Source organism: Patagioenas fasciata, chromosome Z (genome assembly GCF_037038585.1).
Source record: "Patagioenas fasciata isolate bPatFas1 chromosome Z, bPatFas1.hap1, whole genome shotgun sequence".
Taxonomy (NCBI): domain Eukaryota; kingdom Metazoa; phylum Chordata; class Aves; order Columbiformes; family Columbidae; genus Patagioenas; species Patagioenas fasciata.
The window spans coordinates 10647592-10663399 of record NC_092560.1 but is presented as its reverse complement, the minus strand read 5'-3'; the positions used below and the strand labels follow the sequence as shown (position 1 = coordinate 10663399).

Sequence of the window (15808 nt, the reverse complement as noted above, 5' to 3'; positions counted from 1 at the left end):
TGTACCAGCACAGAGCCAGAATGTGCCCAAGTGTCCAAGTTTTGAGTGCATTGGTTTAAGCATCCCTGACAGGCTTCCTTTGGAGAAGGGCTTGAGTTGGAAACACAGCTGGATGAGGATGCTTAAGGGAAAAGACAGGAAGAGCTCTTGGTAAGTCGTCAGCCTTTGAGATACAGGATTTCACAAACCTGAAGGGAACTGGTACCTGGGCAGTGTGGCAGTGCTGCTTTCTCACAATAGTTTCCACTTCAGATTTGGATAGTCCAGAAAAAAAAGCCAGGGTGTCTATATTTATGCTGGCTAATTTGTGTTGCTTCCTTTTCCTGATAAATAGGTTATTTCTTAAGTGTAATGAACAAGACATATTTCACAGCCTATTTCTCACTTGGGCCTGGGACGTGATAGGGGATTTTGATCATTACCGGAGTTCAAACATTACATAATATTAAGTAGCTATTTATAGTAAAGATGTATTTTTTCATAGTTTTTGCTGTGATAAATAGTGTTTCTTTTTGCAATGCAGGGCCACAGAGTTGCACTCCCATGTTTTCCTGCTGCACAGCACCTGGTGATGACACCTGTAAAACTTGCCAGCTTAGATTTAGGTAGCAGTGAAGTGCTGCCCTTTTGATTTTGGTAGGCTGTACTCCCCCGAGAAAAGTTAAATGTGAGCAAAAATGTGTATAGAATCCAAGTCCTGTTTGGTCATGTATCTGTATGCATATCTTTATTTATCTATATATAGCTGGAAGGGATTATGAGGGTTTCACAGGGATCCATCTCTTCCCTCAGTAGTATGTTACTCTATTATATCTAATTAATGCTGAGCAAACTATTCGCAAAGAATAATTTATCAGACAAATGTAGCTGCTTTATGTGTTCAGGGAATATCTCAAACCGATGATTTTTTTCCTAGTTATTAATTATTCAACAGTCATCAGCACTTTTTGATAGAGGATACATAATTGAATTTTTGTAATTGATATATGCTGGTAGATGAATTCGCATGGACATTTCTACAGGATTTGATATAACCTTTCAGCTCATTTTAGGAAATCATAAGAGACTGAATTTAAAGTTGTCTGAAAAAATACAAAAACTCCTTGTACACAGGGTTAGAGTAAGACTTTTCAGTGCATCTTTTGATTTTTTTTTCAAATACAAAAAGAATTCTTTGCAATGAATTCCAAGAAGCTTCCGTGTGAAACATTATTCTATGAAAATGTGAAATCTCTCAAGTGCGGTGAAAGCAAACACACGGCAATCGTTGAAAACGTGTTGCTGTGGTTTGCTGGCCTAACGAGCAAGACATCTGCTTGTCTGCTCGCAGTGTACACCCAGCCCGCTGTCAATACGAGCTTCCCGAGGAAGAAGAGCCCCCACGCCCGCCTGGGCAGCTCCGTCCTGCCGGTGGGGCCGGAGGAGGTACCTCCTGGCCCCTACTGCCACTTCAGCCACGACCGCGGGCTCGCGTCCTGCACGGACACCCGCCGTCTTTGCAGTTTCCCTTCCAACACGTAATCAGTTTTAAGCCGGCGAGCCGAGCCTGGGAAAGCCGAGGATCTGGCTTGCTTTTGGGGCGTGTGACCGTCGCAGAAACCGCCGCTAGCGCCGCAGTCGGGGCTCCCCGCCGGGGCCGCCCGATGGCACCACGGCAGCGCCCGCCTGCCCCGCTCCCCGGCCCGGGCGGCGGCTGGTACCGGCCGTCCCGCCCGCCCGGGCCTGCCGGGGGCGGGCCCTGGGCCGCTGCCGCCGCGCGGAGGCGGCCCGCGCCTTCCGCTGGTCCCCGGGGCAGCGAGCGGGCGGGCGGGGCAGCCCGGGGACCGCGGCGGGCTGGGGGGGCAGGTGGCGCGGATGGTGCTTTGTAAAGGGGCGGGCGGTGGCTGCGCGGGCAGGCGCTGCTCTCGCTCCTCCTTCTCCGCCGCCTCCTCCTCCTCCTCCTCCTTCTCGTAGCGCGGTGGCGGCGGGCAGGCTCTGGCCGCGGCCCCGCAGCTCCCCGCCGAGGCGGCGCGGCCTCCGCTCCCTCCTTCCTTCGGTCGCTGTCCGGTCCCGGCGCGATGTCGGGCGGCGCGGCGGGCGCCCCCAAGCCTCTCCCGTCCTCCGGGCCTAAGTCATTGCGGGAGATGCCGCATCCCCTCGCCACGTCCAGCAGTGAGGAGATGGGGCCGGCGCTCACCCCCAGCCCCGACCTGCTCCTGCCCCGCAGCATCGCCGACAAGGTACGGACCGAGGACGGGGGGCCGCGGCATTTGGGGGCTCTCTTCTTTGGAGGGGGAGCATGGAGAGGAGGGAGAAGGGTGGTGTGAGTGTGTCTGCCAGCCACATCCCCTTCCCCAGCTGCATCTGTCTCTCCCCGTGAGGAAATTAAGCCCTGGGCGCTGCTGACATCCACTACAAGAGCCGGGGAGAGTAGGGGGGAGAAGGCACCGGGTCGAGGGGCTGGAGGCATCGTGTCCCTCTGTGCGAGGGGCCAGCTGGGACACCAGAGCTCTCACTCTCACCGGAGTGGGTGTGAGAGGCAGGACTTCACTGATTGTATTCTCCTGTGGCTCACACTCTCTACAGATGGGTCTGAATGCTTCAGGAATTGCTTCAGCCCCCTCGACGCCTCCTTCCTGTAGCCCTCATGGGGAAGGCTTGGAGCTGCCGTTGTTTCCTTACCACCAAGCTTGGCATCAACTTGTTTGTGGTTGTCCTTTCCAGAACTGAGCTCCTTACGTGCTCTTCACAGCAGAAAGGATGCTGTTGCAGAAGCATCTGTGCCTGCTCTCCCTTCCTTAGCACTGGCGTGTGTCCACAGGACACTAGCAGGCTTTGCAAAGTGCTTTTTCTGTCTGTGGGCCTTGGATGTGGTAATTCCTGAATGTGGAAGCAGTAGTGACAGCACAGCACTGCTGATATGTTAGTTACTCTTGTAAGGACTTGGTATCTCTGTGGGCAGACTTCCTGAAATGTCTTAAGGTAGTATTTCCTGGGAGTAAGGGTTGCAAGGGGTGAGATCAGTTTGAAACTTTATAGTAAGCGGTTCAGGGCCAGCTGGTGTGAATACAACATGTTACAGAGCTGCTGGTGGCAAGAGGTACTCCCTATGGCTGTTTTCCCCAGGAGCATGGAGCTGCTTCTGGGCAGGATGGATGTGCCAGCAGTAGCTGGTCAGATACGGTCCTGTGAGTCAAGGTAGTCTGGTCTCTTCCATCTGTCACCTTCTGCCGCCCTGTCAGTGTGCTGTACAGATTCAACACAGGTTCCTGCCTGTGTAAGGTGGTCTCTCCTTGAACACTTGCCCACTGTTGCTCAAGTGAGGAGCCAGGCTTACCTTCCCTCTGGGAACAGATGCGTTCACCTAAGAAACCTGTGAAAGAGTTGATTGCCCTCTGAGAGAAAGGGGGTTTATGAGTAAGGTGGGAGTAGGAATTGTGGCCATCTTTTGTCTGTGATAGGTTGGATATAATCATGTAACCAGGTTGCTGTCTGACCAGCCTGTAGGAATAGGAGTTGGCAGCTGCCTTCGTGTGCTTCCTCACAGCTCAGGAGTGCAGTGGTGGTGTTGTACTCGCTGTCCATCCACACTGCTGTGTAGCTGGTAAGCAGCTCTGCTCTGAGGAGTAGCTCACACCCAATAACTTCTTTCCTCAGCTGTATTAAAAGAGCTCTTTTGCTTTTGGAGCCCAAGCAAGCTCTTCTCTGCTGTACTGCTGTGAGTTGTCTGAGAAGTGTATCATCAGGAGCATCTCTAGCCTCAGGCTGTGGTCAGCAAACTTGTCATAGATAGGAAAGTCCTTGCCCAGTTCTTCCACCGGCAACACAGGTGAAGTCCATCTTCTAATATCTGTGTGTGGTGCTGTCGTGTTTTAAGCACTTGGCAGCACAGAAGTACTCTAAAGCCAACAGCAAAAAGAGGCTGAGGTAAGTGGTTTTCAGACTCGCAAGCAGTTCTGTGGTTGACCTGGAAATGGCACTAGGGTAATAAGCCTTGCAGAATAAAAGGATTTCCAGTAGGAAGAGAGCAGCATTCCCTTTTTTTTTTTTTTCTTCTAGCTGACTTAGCAGAAAAAGCCAAATGTCTGATCCTTCTGACAAAAGGAGTCCCAACAGTTCTGCTGTGCGAGGGATGACCCTTCTTCTGCTTAATACCTGAGGCACTAGCAAGAAAAAAAAATGAGTTGACTTCTTTCTCACTTCAGTAAGCAAACAGGTGTTCCTAACTTCAAGACAATAGTGAACTTCAACTGCTTGCATTGTGTATTGAGTAGTCTAGAGTGTGAGTATGACATTTGGAGGTAAACAGGTAAAACTGCCTTTTAGATGATTAGTATTTCTGTTGGTCTTAATGTCTGCTGGTGGGCTACTAATCTCTTAAAAAGCTGGCTTGCTAATCAACTAACGATGTGTGAGTAGCTTCAATAGTTGGGTAACAGAGGCAGGTCAAGTATTCAAGTTTGATAGAGCTCTACAGCTGTTCTTTATTGATTCTTGAATAGGAGCTGTGCTCATCTGTTCTCTTGACCTTTCCCAGGGCTTTTCTGGAGAGTCTGATGGAGTCTGGCGCCGCAGGAGAAGTTTGGGTCAAAGTCTCCTCCTTAACAGTGTTTCTGAGTCAGTAAGCTTGTGTTAGGACCGCTGTCCATACCAGACCTGTACTAGGACATCCCTCTGGCACAGGGATAGTGGCAGTGGCTGACCCTTCACCATGAAGTCGTGAACTTGCTTCTTCTGGATTCTGGTTACCTGTTCTGAGTGAATAATTCCTAAACATTGCTGTGAGATAGAAGTACCTAAGACTGAAGTCCTCTGAGGGGAGAGAAGTGCAGGAGCCAGGGAAGTTGTCTAACAATAAAGCAGTGCTTCAGTTTCCACTGCCACAGATATGCAGCCTGGAGTGGTTGAACCTCTGACGTTGCTGCTTTGCATTCTTTTAAGCATGCTTTCCTTGCTTTTTTGGAGCTGCTGAGAGAGAACACTAATTTATCCTGAGTCAGAGGAACCTGGAAGACAGGAACACTGCTTGTGTGTCTCCTGTTGTTTTTTGATTCAAACATGGGAACCATCTAGTAGCTTAGACCCTAAGTCAGAAGTCTCTTAAAGCTTTGGTTGCTGTTTAAGAACAGTGGCTAATGTTACCAGAGGAGTAGAGATCATGGGAAAAGGAAGGAAAACCTCTGCTGTTTTCTGTGGCTTCCCTGGTTCTGAGGCCCTCTAAGTAGACCAGTCCCAAGTTTTGCACATCTTATGACGAGACCTGCAGAGCTTCCATGGTCTGAAACAACATCTTCATCCTCTCTTATAGGAGAGAGCTGTTTTAGGAGCAAGGAAACCTTGATTTCTGAGCAGCATCCAGCCTCTTGAAGTGGACATTTCTGGCTAAGCACTTGGCTTTGACTGATAGTGCAGCAAACACGGAACATTAAATTGTAGGTTTTTGTCTCTGAAGTGTTTCTGTATTGGACAGATCTTTCTAGAGAACATTGTGTTTCCCTCAAGTCTAACTGCATAAAACATTGTTTGTCCTGATATGTGACCACCATGAGTTTTTTGAAGCTTATTCTCCCTTTACCCTTGCTAACCTTCAAATAAGGAGAAAGCTAAAGTGGAATCTAAACAGTACTGACCCCCTGTTTTTTTGGTTTTTTATTTGGCATTAGGTGAGAAAGAAACATGCTGGGGGAAAAAAAATCCCCCAGGGTGCATGGCAGGGTCCATTGCAGAATTAGATGTAAAACTGAATTCTTGCTCTCTTACAGAGCTTTTGGAAGGCATGCAAACTAACTGAGATCTGCTTTCCAGAGCAGATCCTCTGCAAAGGAAGGTAATACAAATGTGGAAGTGTTAGTGTGGATTTCTCTCTTTTTTTTTTAAAAAAAAAAAAAAAAAAAGGAAGTTCTGCTTGCTTGCATGTGACTACTTGACTCCAGTTCACTAGTTTGTCACTTTCAATAGTGAATCTGCTGTGTGCACAAGGACAAACACTTTGACACTGAGGACAAAAGGCATTATTAATGAGTTACAGGGCTTGCAGCAGAGGTGAGTAGATGGTATTATGCTGTGTGACTGTACCTAAATGATTGTGGAAGTCTGATAAGACTCAGGATGCAGCCCCACTGAGGCTGTGCAGATTTAATAGCCTGCTGCCAAGTGTTGGAAGTGCCAGGCTGTGCAGAATTAGAAGGTGTTCTGCATGGCTTACTCCTGCTGTCATTTAGCTGTGGTCCTTGTAGTCCGTCTAGACTTGTATCTTCCTTGCAGGATGATGTTGGCTGCTCTTGCTGTGCTCTGCCTTGACACTGGCAGCTGTCTGATAGGGTCCCGACTCGCAGTACTGGTGTCTTACCTATAGCTCTGCAAGCTTTAATATCCCACCTGTCACAGCGCTCAGACTCTCTTGTCCTTTCAGACATCTCTGACTAACTGATACTGCTTGTGGCCACCTACCTGTAACATGTTCAGCTTTTCTTCTTGGAGGTGTGCATGTCTTGTACTTCCCTCTGTTAACATGAGACAGCTGAAGTGGCTTCAGGGCTGTTTTACAGGTGGTATATCAGGCAGAGCTGATCTGGAATACCAGCCTTGCAATGAATGCATAGCTTGAATTCGCAAAGTCATGTAGATGGATGTTAAAACTCCTACTGCAAACTTCTGATTACTGACTGAAAAATATTGCTTGCATGTGACTCCCTTGCTCATCTGCTTCCAAGCTACCAGTCTGGTGAACTTCTAGGCCTGTATTAGCACTGGATCAAGTATAAATACTTGGTGTGTTTGCTGGAGTGCTGTTACTTAGCACTCATATTCTGGAAGGGAGCCTGGCAGCTCTCCAACAAAAAATATACTGAGAGTCTGGAGCTCTAGTTCCAGACTCCTTCGTTGCTAGTTTATAATTACTACTCTTAACTTCATCCACCCACAGATGAAACCAGTTTTCAGTATAATCTGAAAGCTTAAAATAGATCTGCCTGAGCTTCTACAAACCTCTTCTTTCACTGACTACATGGGAACTGTTGGACCAGCACCATGTATTGCTCTTAAAACAAGCTGGAGGTAAATTCTTCATCTTAAGAAAGACTGAGGACTACAGAAAGTCAGGAACTGAAATTGGTGGACTTGTGGAATGATGTCAGTAGGAATGAGTTGATCTCAGTTCCAGTCTACAAGAACACAAAACTGACAACAGTGAAGCTGGGGCTGGAGGGCACCTCTGGATCTCTTCTAGTCCAACCCCTTGTTTTGGAGCAGGGCTAGCTAGAGCAGGCTGCCTAGGGTGCTGTAAAACTAGATTTTTAATATAATAACTCTCTGGGGAACCTGTTACTGCAATCCAGTCACCCTCAATGCAAAATTTCTTTCTCACACTGAAGTGAAACTTCTGATATTTCAATTTGTGCACGTTGTCTCTTGTTCTGTCGTTGGATCCACTGAAAAGGGTCTGTCACTACCTTCTGGACATCTTCCCATCAGGTATTTGTCTGTATTAATAAGATCCCCTGAGTGTTCTCCTCTCCAGGCTGTTGGCCTTCTTTGCTGCGAGACATGTTGTTGGCTCATGGTCAGCATTTCCACTGGGATCTGTTGTGTGGGGTTTTTTTGGTGGTGTGTTGGGGTTTTTTTGTTTGTTTGTTTTCTGCCAAGCTGCTTTTCAGCCAGTCACGCTCCAGCACGTACTGCTACATGAGGTTATTTCTGCCAAGTGCAGGACTTTGCATTTCCTCACGTGGAATTTCGTTAAGTACCTGTCAGCCCATATCTCCAGCCTTTTGAGGTCCCTCTGAATGACAGCACAATCATCTGATGTATTGGACACTCCAACCTGTTCTGTACCCTCAGTGCACTTCCTGAAGGTGCACACTGTCCGGTCATTTAGGTCATTAATGAAGGTGTTAAACAGTAGTGCCCCTATTACTGTCTGCAGGTGTACTCCACTAATGACTGCCCTCCAGATGGAATTTGTGGGATCACAGCCCTTTGAGCCCAGTGGTTCAGCCAGTTTTCACCCCACTTTGCTGTACATCTCCCTGGCTTTTACTGCCTCACCTTGTCTAGGAAGATGTTTTGGGAGACATTGTTGAAAGGCCTCTTGAAGTTGAGATGGACCACATTAAAGCTCTCTTCTTGTACAGTAGATCAGTCATATCTTCATAGCAGGTATTGTGTTAATTAAGCATGACTTTCCTGAAATCCATACTGACCATCATGTCCTTCCTGTGTTTGGAAACTGTTTCCGATATTTGCTTGATCACCTTTCCAGGGATTGAGGTGAGGCTGACTGGCCTCTAGTTCCCTGTATCTTCCTTCTTGAACACAGGAGTGACACTTGGTTTCTTCCACTCCTCCACAAAAGCCATCCCTGCATGCTCAGGCAGTGTCTCTCTATTCCTCCCAGGTCAGTTGTGCCTGCTGCTGCCTTTTTTTTATGCTGCCTTTTTATATTTGAGTTTAGTCATGAGCTCCATATTCATGCATACTGGTCTCCAGCCACCTTTGCTTGATTCTCTGCTCATTGGGATGGATCAGTTTCAGGGCTGGAGATGTGTTCCTTAAATCAATTAGTTCTTCTGGCTGCCTCTCCAGGGCCATGTGCCTTCTTCCTAACAGATCCCCAAAGAGGCCAGGTCTGCTCCCTGCAAGTCTGGGCTTGTGATCCTGCCCTTTGCTTTCTCCTCTCAGGATCACAAGCTCCACCAGCTCATGGCTACTGTGGCCAAGGCAGACCCAAGCCTTCACATCTCTGACCAGCTCTTCCTTCTTTGTAAGACCAAAGCTCAGCAAAGCATCTCTGTTAGTCAACTTATTAGTCACGTGTGTCAGGCAGTTGTCACCAGTGCACTTCAGAAACCTAGATTGATGTCACCTTTGCTGTGTGGTCTCTCTAGCAAATGTTGCAGTTCAAGTTACCCATAAGGACCTGTGAATGTGAGGCTTCTTGCAGTAAGATGAAGCTGTTCTGGCTTCTGGGAAATCTTGTGGTTCTTTTCCCTCCGTAACTGCAATGAATGGGGAGGTTATGTTGCATAGTAGGTGTGTGTTAAATCACTGAATGGTTCTTAGGTGGGGAAGCTTGAAATACAAGCACTTGTCTGCCACATGCTTCATAAGCAGACCATCAGCTCTCAAAGGCTGAGCTTAGTCATTGTCTCTGAACTCCAGTTTTGGATGGCTGTTTAAAGGAACTACTGTCTCTTCTGTTGCACTGTCTGTGTGCACATGTGTGCATCAGGCAGTTCTTTTCTAGTCTCCTAGTTAAAAGGACTGACTTAAACTTGGTGTGGCTTACAACTTGCCGTCAGTGCTCTACCCACAGCCAAGCTGCTGGCTGAATCCAGTTTCCCATCTTTCATCCTGGTGGTAACTAGTACTGCTTTCTCTTGCTACTTCATCTCTCAAACCCATGATATCACTTGGACAGGTTAATACCGTGGTATCTTGCTGAAAATATGGCGTGCTTGTCTCCTTTTTGCTTGTAGCCAGTCTGGGATTTCACGGTGTAGAAACACATAGAAAAACACAATTGCTTTCATTTATAGAAACAGGATTTTATTGGTAAGGGTGCTTTAATAATATCTTACAGTGTAGATGCTCTAGCACTGTCAGTGGTCTCTATATGATCCACAGCTCCCCAGTACAGTGAGTGTCTCTGAAACTGATAGTTCCTGTCTCTTCTGAACAGGATGAAGGATAGCTAATACTTTGGGCAAACGCTTGCATCAACATAACTGTCTTAGTACTGTTACTTTTTTAATCTTTCCATCTGGTAAAACTGAACATAGCTTCTACCGTATAACAGTATTATTACTTTGTGGTGGTTGTTTCAGCTTAATGGAGGGAGGGGTATACTTTGAGGTTGAATTCAGTGTTGCACAGCTTTCATAATCTCTTCAACAGGATTGCTTCATACTTAATGAGACAGAGTATTAAAAACAGATATTCCAAATGTACACAGGGAAACTCGGTTCTTCAGCTGAGTTTCAGAAGTCTGAGTCTTGGCAGTAACTCGTCAGCCATGGTGGAAAAATTTATGCTTGGTGGTCGGAAAGAATCCTGCCGGCTGCCTGTGCTGGAATGCCTCGAACCTACCAGTGACTGGATGCTCTCTGAGCTCCTTCATGGGCAGGAGGGGGTTGATTAAGAAGCTCTTTTTACAGCTGTGTGGGCACATCATTCTCTTGTTGGTGCCTCGGGGGTTTGTGAAAAGCCTCAGGTGGCATGTCCCTGTAATTAATGATGGGAGGGGCAGAATATTAAGGCTTTCCTATTGACATACAGTAATCTGGGAGACATCAGTTCCTAGATTAACCTGCAAACTATTGTCTTGCTGTCTTCTAGGACTGTGTACTACGCTTGAGGTATCTCAAGCAGATGTCTGGCACTAGGCAATCTCTTCCTTATCTGAGTGCAGAGGTTGGTTTCTGTAAAGTAGGTCAGGAGACGAGAGCTCTTACAGTGCAGCAAGACTTAACACAGCACTGCTATATGAAAATCTACTTGCAATACCTTAACTGCATCTTTGAGATTGTAACTTGTGTGTGCTTTCAGTCTGCAGAAGACAATACACCAATTAAAAGTGGCATTTGATCTTGTGTATTTCTCAGAAGTAATCTCACTGAGGCTTGTTCTCTGTTGACCTTGAGCAAGGTCTTAAATGCTGAACTGTACTGACTCCTTAAGCTGTGGCTGATTTGACTGCCCGAGCCTGGGTTGCTGAGCAGCTGAGACTCCAGGCTCTGGTGGCTGGAGAATACTACTCCCATCACTAGGATAAATGGGGCAGAAAGCTCCAAACTCCACCTTAGAGGTGGTGGCAGCTGCAACCCTAAGGTAGAAGCTGAGTGAATTTACTCACAGTAAGAATTTGGTCTTGGAAATTCTCAAAAAAATCTGGGGAACCTGTTTCCTTTCCAGTTACTAAGGACAATAGTTGACAGTAAGGTAGATGCTAGGAATACTGCAATGAGCGACTGAAGATGGAAAACCAGTCCAGTGAGCTGCAACTCTTTTAATGGGTTGGCATTCCCACTGCCAGTCCAACTTAAATCGTTCATTTACAAAACGTAAATAGCAACTGGCTTTACTTGCTCCTCAAACTAAGGAGTACAGACCCTCCTGTGATGACGACAATCTCTCTGCCTGTCTTGAAAGAGTTGCAGTGATCTGTAGTGTAATTAATGATAGGATGACTTACAGCATCCTCATTCTTAGTCTACACTCAAACCTCAAGCTGAATTGAAGTCTGGAAAAAGAAGCTCTTCTAAACCACCCTATAGCTGTGTATCTCAAGAGAGCGGCTAGTAGCCTCTCAAAGTCAAAATACCAGCAAGGGGTGAAGCTTTTCTTTGTCACATCTACCAGGAAAGCTGGCACTATACTGGTCAAATGACGAGTCCTCGTAGGGAAGTGCCTTGTACTGCTCGAATAGAACTTGCTGTATCCTTCTGAAGAGCCTCCTAGGGTATAAGACCACCTGTCTTAAAGTTGGTCTGCATAGTTATCCTCACTTTTCCAGTGAGCTTGAGTGATGTGGTGTCTTCCTTGAGAGGGATATGCTGCAGTGCAGGTGTTGCTCAAGGGCAGAGAAGCTTCTTACCTCTTGCTGCTGGAGATGATGTTATTATAGCAACAGCTGCCTCTAGCTACCTAGGTGGTGAAAGCCCTGATGTGTGGGAGCAGTAAGTGATAGGCTTCCCCAGACAATACTCAAACCCATGCTTATATGGGTAGAACTGACTGGCACCTTTGCTGTAGCTTGTTAGATGCTAGTATATGGCAAATGGGAAGTGAATATCTTGGATACTGTCAAGACGAAGCTGTGTTTTGAATAGTTGCCAAGAAAATCCCTGGAAAACTTTAATCAATACCCTTTATTGTCAGTGATCAGCTGGCCTCTTCAGGATTTGTGTGCTGACTAGATTGCTCCTGGATCAGCATACCTCACGTGAAGCCATGTGTGCCAAACACCTCTGAGTGCTACAGTGGCTGTGAGAAGCTTTGGCCATATAAATAAAGGGTGTTTCTGTAGATCTCATGCCTTGTTTCTTCCCTCCATCAGTCTCTATAGATAGTTTTCACACTGTGATGAATTACTACATGATTACTTTTCCTCACTTGCTCTCCTTAAAGCAGGGAGTGAAGTGGTCATACTGTGTGGGTGTGCAGTGTACTGATGTTTTATTATCTTTTACTTTTATTCATTCTGACAGATACACACTTTGTTTACTCTGCCCCTTTGGGAACAAATTGCTTTCTGATGGAACACGGCTTGTTTATCAGCAAATGTGATGGAGGGATATCTCTTATATTGCACCTGCGTAAACAGACTGAGTGCTCCTCCAAGAGCATACTCCTCCAAGAGCATACTCCTCCAGCTCTTCCACAGTTTCCCATGAAAACATGACTTGTCTTTGCATATCGCTCCTTTCTTTACTTGTGCAGTGATGTCTTGTCACTCTAACTTGTTGTAATGAAACCCCCACTGATCTGGTGTGTTAATACAGCTCATCTAAAACAGTGAGCATGAGGAAACCCACATCATAATGCAACGTGGAAGTGTATTCTTGCTTGTTTAATTGAGGTATTTGCTGGGATACTACAGTGCTTTCCAGCCTTCCGTGATCTCTTTCCTTCTTTTTTCTTCTCTCTGATCCTTTGAATCTGCTTACATTTAAAAAAAATGTTACTGCTCACTCTCAAAAACATCTCAGCCAAACTGGTCCTTTGACACTGGATACCTAGGTAACTGTTGATGCTGCTAAACCTACTTCTGGAGTGTGAACAGGAATAAACTGCTGCACGTTAGGTCTGCAGAGCTTTAACACAAAGCTGTGTGTCTCTAGGAGAAAGCAGTTTAGTTTGGACAAGCTTAACAAGCTGTTCCATCTGTAATGAGAGATAAATCTGGCTTCTTGAATTGGGGATGGCTCCCAATCATATGCTGGATTCAAGTTTTCCTGTTCATGGTCTGGTTCCTGGCTGCTACTTTGCTATTTACAAAGTCAGGACTCAGGGTCTGAAAACAAAGCTTTAAACAAGACGCTCAGTGTGTTAGGCTTGTTCATTAGCAAGGTGCTCTTTAGCATGTTAAAATGGATTGTGATGTTCCTGTACACACAACTCTGCAGAACTCTTCTGATAATAATTCAAGTCTTGTAACAAACTATTTTTTTTTGAAATAAAGTCCTTGCAGATGGACATGGAACTTAACAGAGCTAGAGGAGAGTAACTGGAGACCTGACTCAAAAGGTCTGCGTTTTCCTAGATGTTTCTGAAGACATCTAGCTTCTGCCGCTTGTGGAGGTCTTTGAGCTCTGAAGATAGAGTGGCGTTGGTGCCCGTTACGTCCTACTGAGAACTGTAGAAGGAAGAAAGAACCTTTTAGCTCTGCTAAAAGATGCAAATCCAAGTCTGCTGAAATGTTGAACTCTCTCGCATTCCTTTGGGTCACAGGCACTTTTCTACTACTTTATACAGCTTAAACATCACTGCGCTAATCTTGCTGGACAGTTGCCAGACTGGGTTTTTGTTTATGAAGATAAAGCTTTCTGTGAGGGCTCTAGTGCTCTGTAAACAGATGTAGGAGCTAACCTTGGATGTGGCTGTTTCTTCCTGAACAGTTCATCCTGTGGATGTGTTAAAATACCTCTTTTGATTTAAAATACCTTGCCACAGTAATGAAGCTATGGGATGTGGCAAGCATCCAGTGACTGCTCACACTTTCCCTCCTGTTCCAAGGATGTGCGGAAGTACATGTTGGGTTAATGAGAATTAATAAGACAGAAGTATGTCTTACTTCTTTACATTTTACCTAATTAATATCTGCTCCAAATAACAACATATTTCATCTGCCAGATGCCTGGCCCCCCCCCCAAGGCTTTTGAGCTTTTGTGTGCAAGGTAGCACAGTAACGTGGTTTATTACTAATACTGAAGGACTTGCCTTAACTGCCTTAAAATATGCATGAGATGCCACTCATGATCCTCATTTTAAGAGTGTAACCTGAGCCACATTTAGCTTTAGTGGGATTTTGCACAGTTCCCCTTCCAGACTAGGAGAGGAGGCCATCCTCTTAAGGACTCTGTGAGAAGACAGACATAGAACCAGACTATATCAACAGATGGTCTGATGTGGTACTTGAGACCTTCATGGGACACCTCCCTCTTGCCCCCGTGCACAGAAAGGCTGAAACTGAGCTGTTTTATAGCTGAGTCCCTGAAGACTTCAGCAACAGAGATAGGAGATGGCTTATTGCTCTTCCTGAAAATGCTCCTTGCAGGAAACGCTTCTGTGCCCACATTCATGCTCTGGTTAGTTTAACTACGATGACTTACAGGAAAAACAAACCACTAAGTAAAATAATCCATCCTGTAAAGCTTGGCTGTTAGGCTCAGGAAAGAGGTGGTAATCCCATGACATGCATGGGAAAGTTTGGAAAGTGCTTCTGTCAATCATGTAACGTCTCCGAAGCTTGTTCCAGTGTTTCTCTGCCCAGCCAAAGTGCAAAGAAACGCTCTTCCAAGTCCTTTATAAGCAAGAATGTTGAGTGGTACCAAACTGCATGCTGTTGCAATCAGGTGTTGCATCTGAAATTCTTATTTTTTCAGGGATAGTGAAGAGTCTGTTTCCAGGCAATTCTGACCTTCCAGAAACACTGGTTTGGGTGATGAGCTCTGGAACAAAGTTATCAGACTCATGGCTTGGCAACATGTACTATGACAACTAAAGTGAAAGGAAATTGATCTGTTATTTTAATCTAGTGGGTTTTTCTTTGTTAGATGGGCAGAATACCAGTGGTACTGCTGGAACTGTAGAGGTGAGGCTTGGACCAGATACGCATGGCCCATTAGAGTTTGGGACTTTCCACCCAACACTGCAGAGCTCACAGACTTTCTGCATAATACCCTCCAGGGCTAGGAAGTAGAAACCTGAGTTTGTCTTCTCAGCACCCAGCACTGTCCCTCCTCTGCTGATACATTTGCAGGTAAGAGCAAGAAGAATTCCTTCTGATTTGAGCTTAAGCTGTATTGCTCTTAAAATAGCCTTAACCTTGCAGTCTGATTCTAGATGATTAATATAGTGGAAAACACTGACCTCTTCTGAGGGTATAATCTTGTTCCTTGTGAGTACACCCGCACATACTGTACTCTACTTCCCATTAACTGGAGAGGGATGTCAGGAGCAATGTAGAAGGATATGTGTAACCACTTGCCCTTTCCCAGGAGGGCAGATCCAGCCTAGCAGTTGATTCTCACAGTTCTGTCAAGCTGCAGCTTGGCACTGTCTTGTTTGTGGATCAACATAGAAATGTGGTACTTCATCCTGGGAATAAATAGGGGTTTTGGAGATGTAAACTGTGGGTTTTAATTTTTTTTTTTAACCTTGTAGAGCAAGACTGCCTCCTCTACTGTGTCCTGAGTGTTCTCCCTTCGCTGCAGCCTGGATCCCCATTTCAGTTATTCTTGCCTCAAGTAGCTGCCCAAAGACAACTGCAAGAGGAGGGGACATGCAGTATCTCATCTACCTCAGATATGTATGGGAAAACGAAGGTGACTTGTAGTAAACAAGGTCACCTTACTGATGCCTGGTAGAGAATAAAACTGAACATCTATAAAAGCAAAGCAAATACCTTTCCTTCCCTTGTTCTCTGAAGAGAAGTTTAGGTATTTGTGTACAGCTGGTATTGTGTGGACTGAGGTTTCACTGTACAGATACTTGGTGAGATCTTCTGATAGGATATGATACTATGCTGTCAGTGGCAGGTGGACTGATCTAGATAGGCTGGAGGATGGAGAAGTGCTTTTTCTTCATGCAGAGCTGACCTGTACAGGCC

General features: G+C 46.0%; 1 protein-coding gene across 1 annotated transcript in view; it reads left to right on the top strand.

Annotated features, from left to right (window-relative positions):
* The first annotated feature begins 1934 nt into the window (after positions 1-1934).
* The window catches only part of SNX30 (sorting nexin family member 30), a 52049-nt gene continuing 38175 nt past the window's right edge, over positions 1935-15808 (top strand). Inside the window, exon 1 of the mRNA XM_065860990.2 lies at positions 1935-2219. Coding sequence (XP_065717062.1) covers positions 2058-2219 — 162 coding nt within the window. The 5' untranslated portion in view covers positions 1935-2057. The remainder of the gene's footprint in view (positions 2220-15808) is intronic.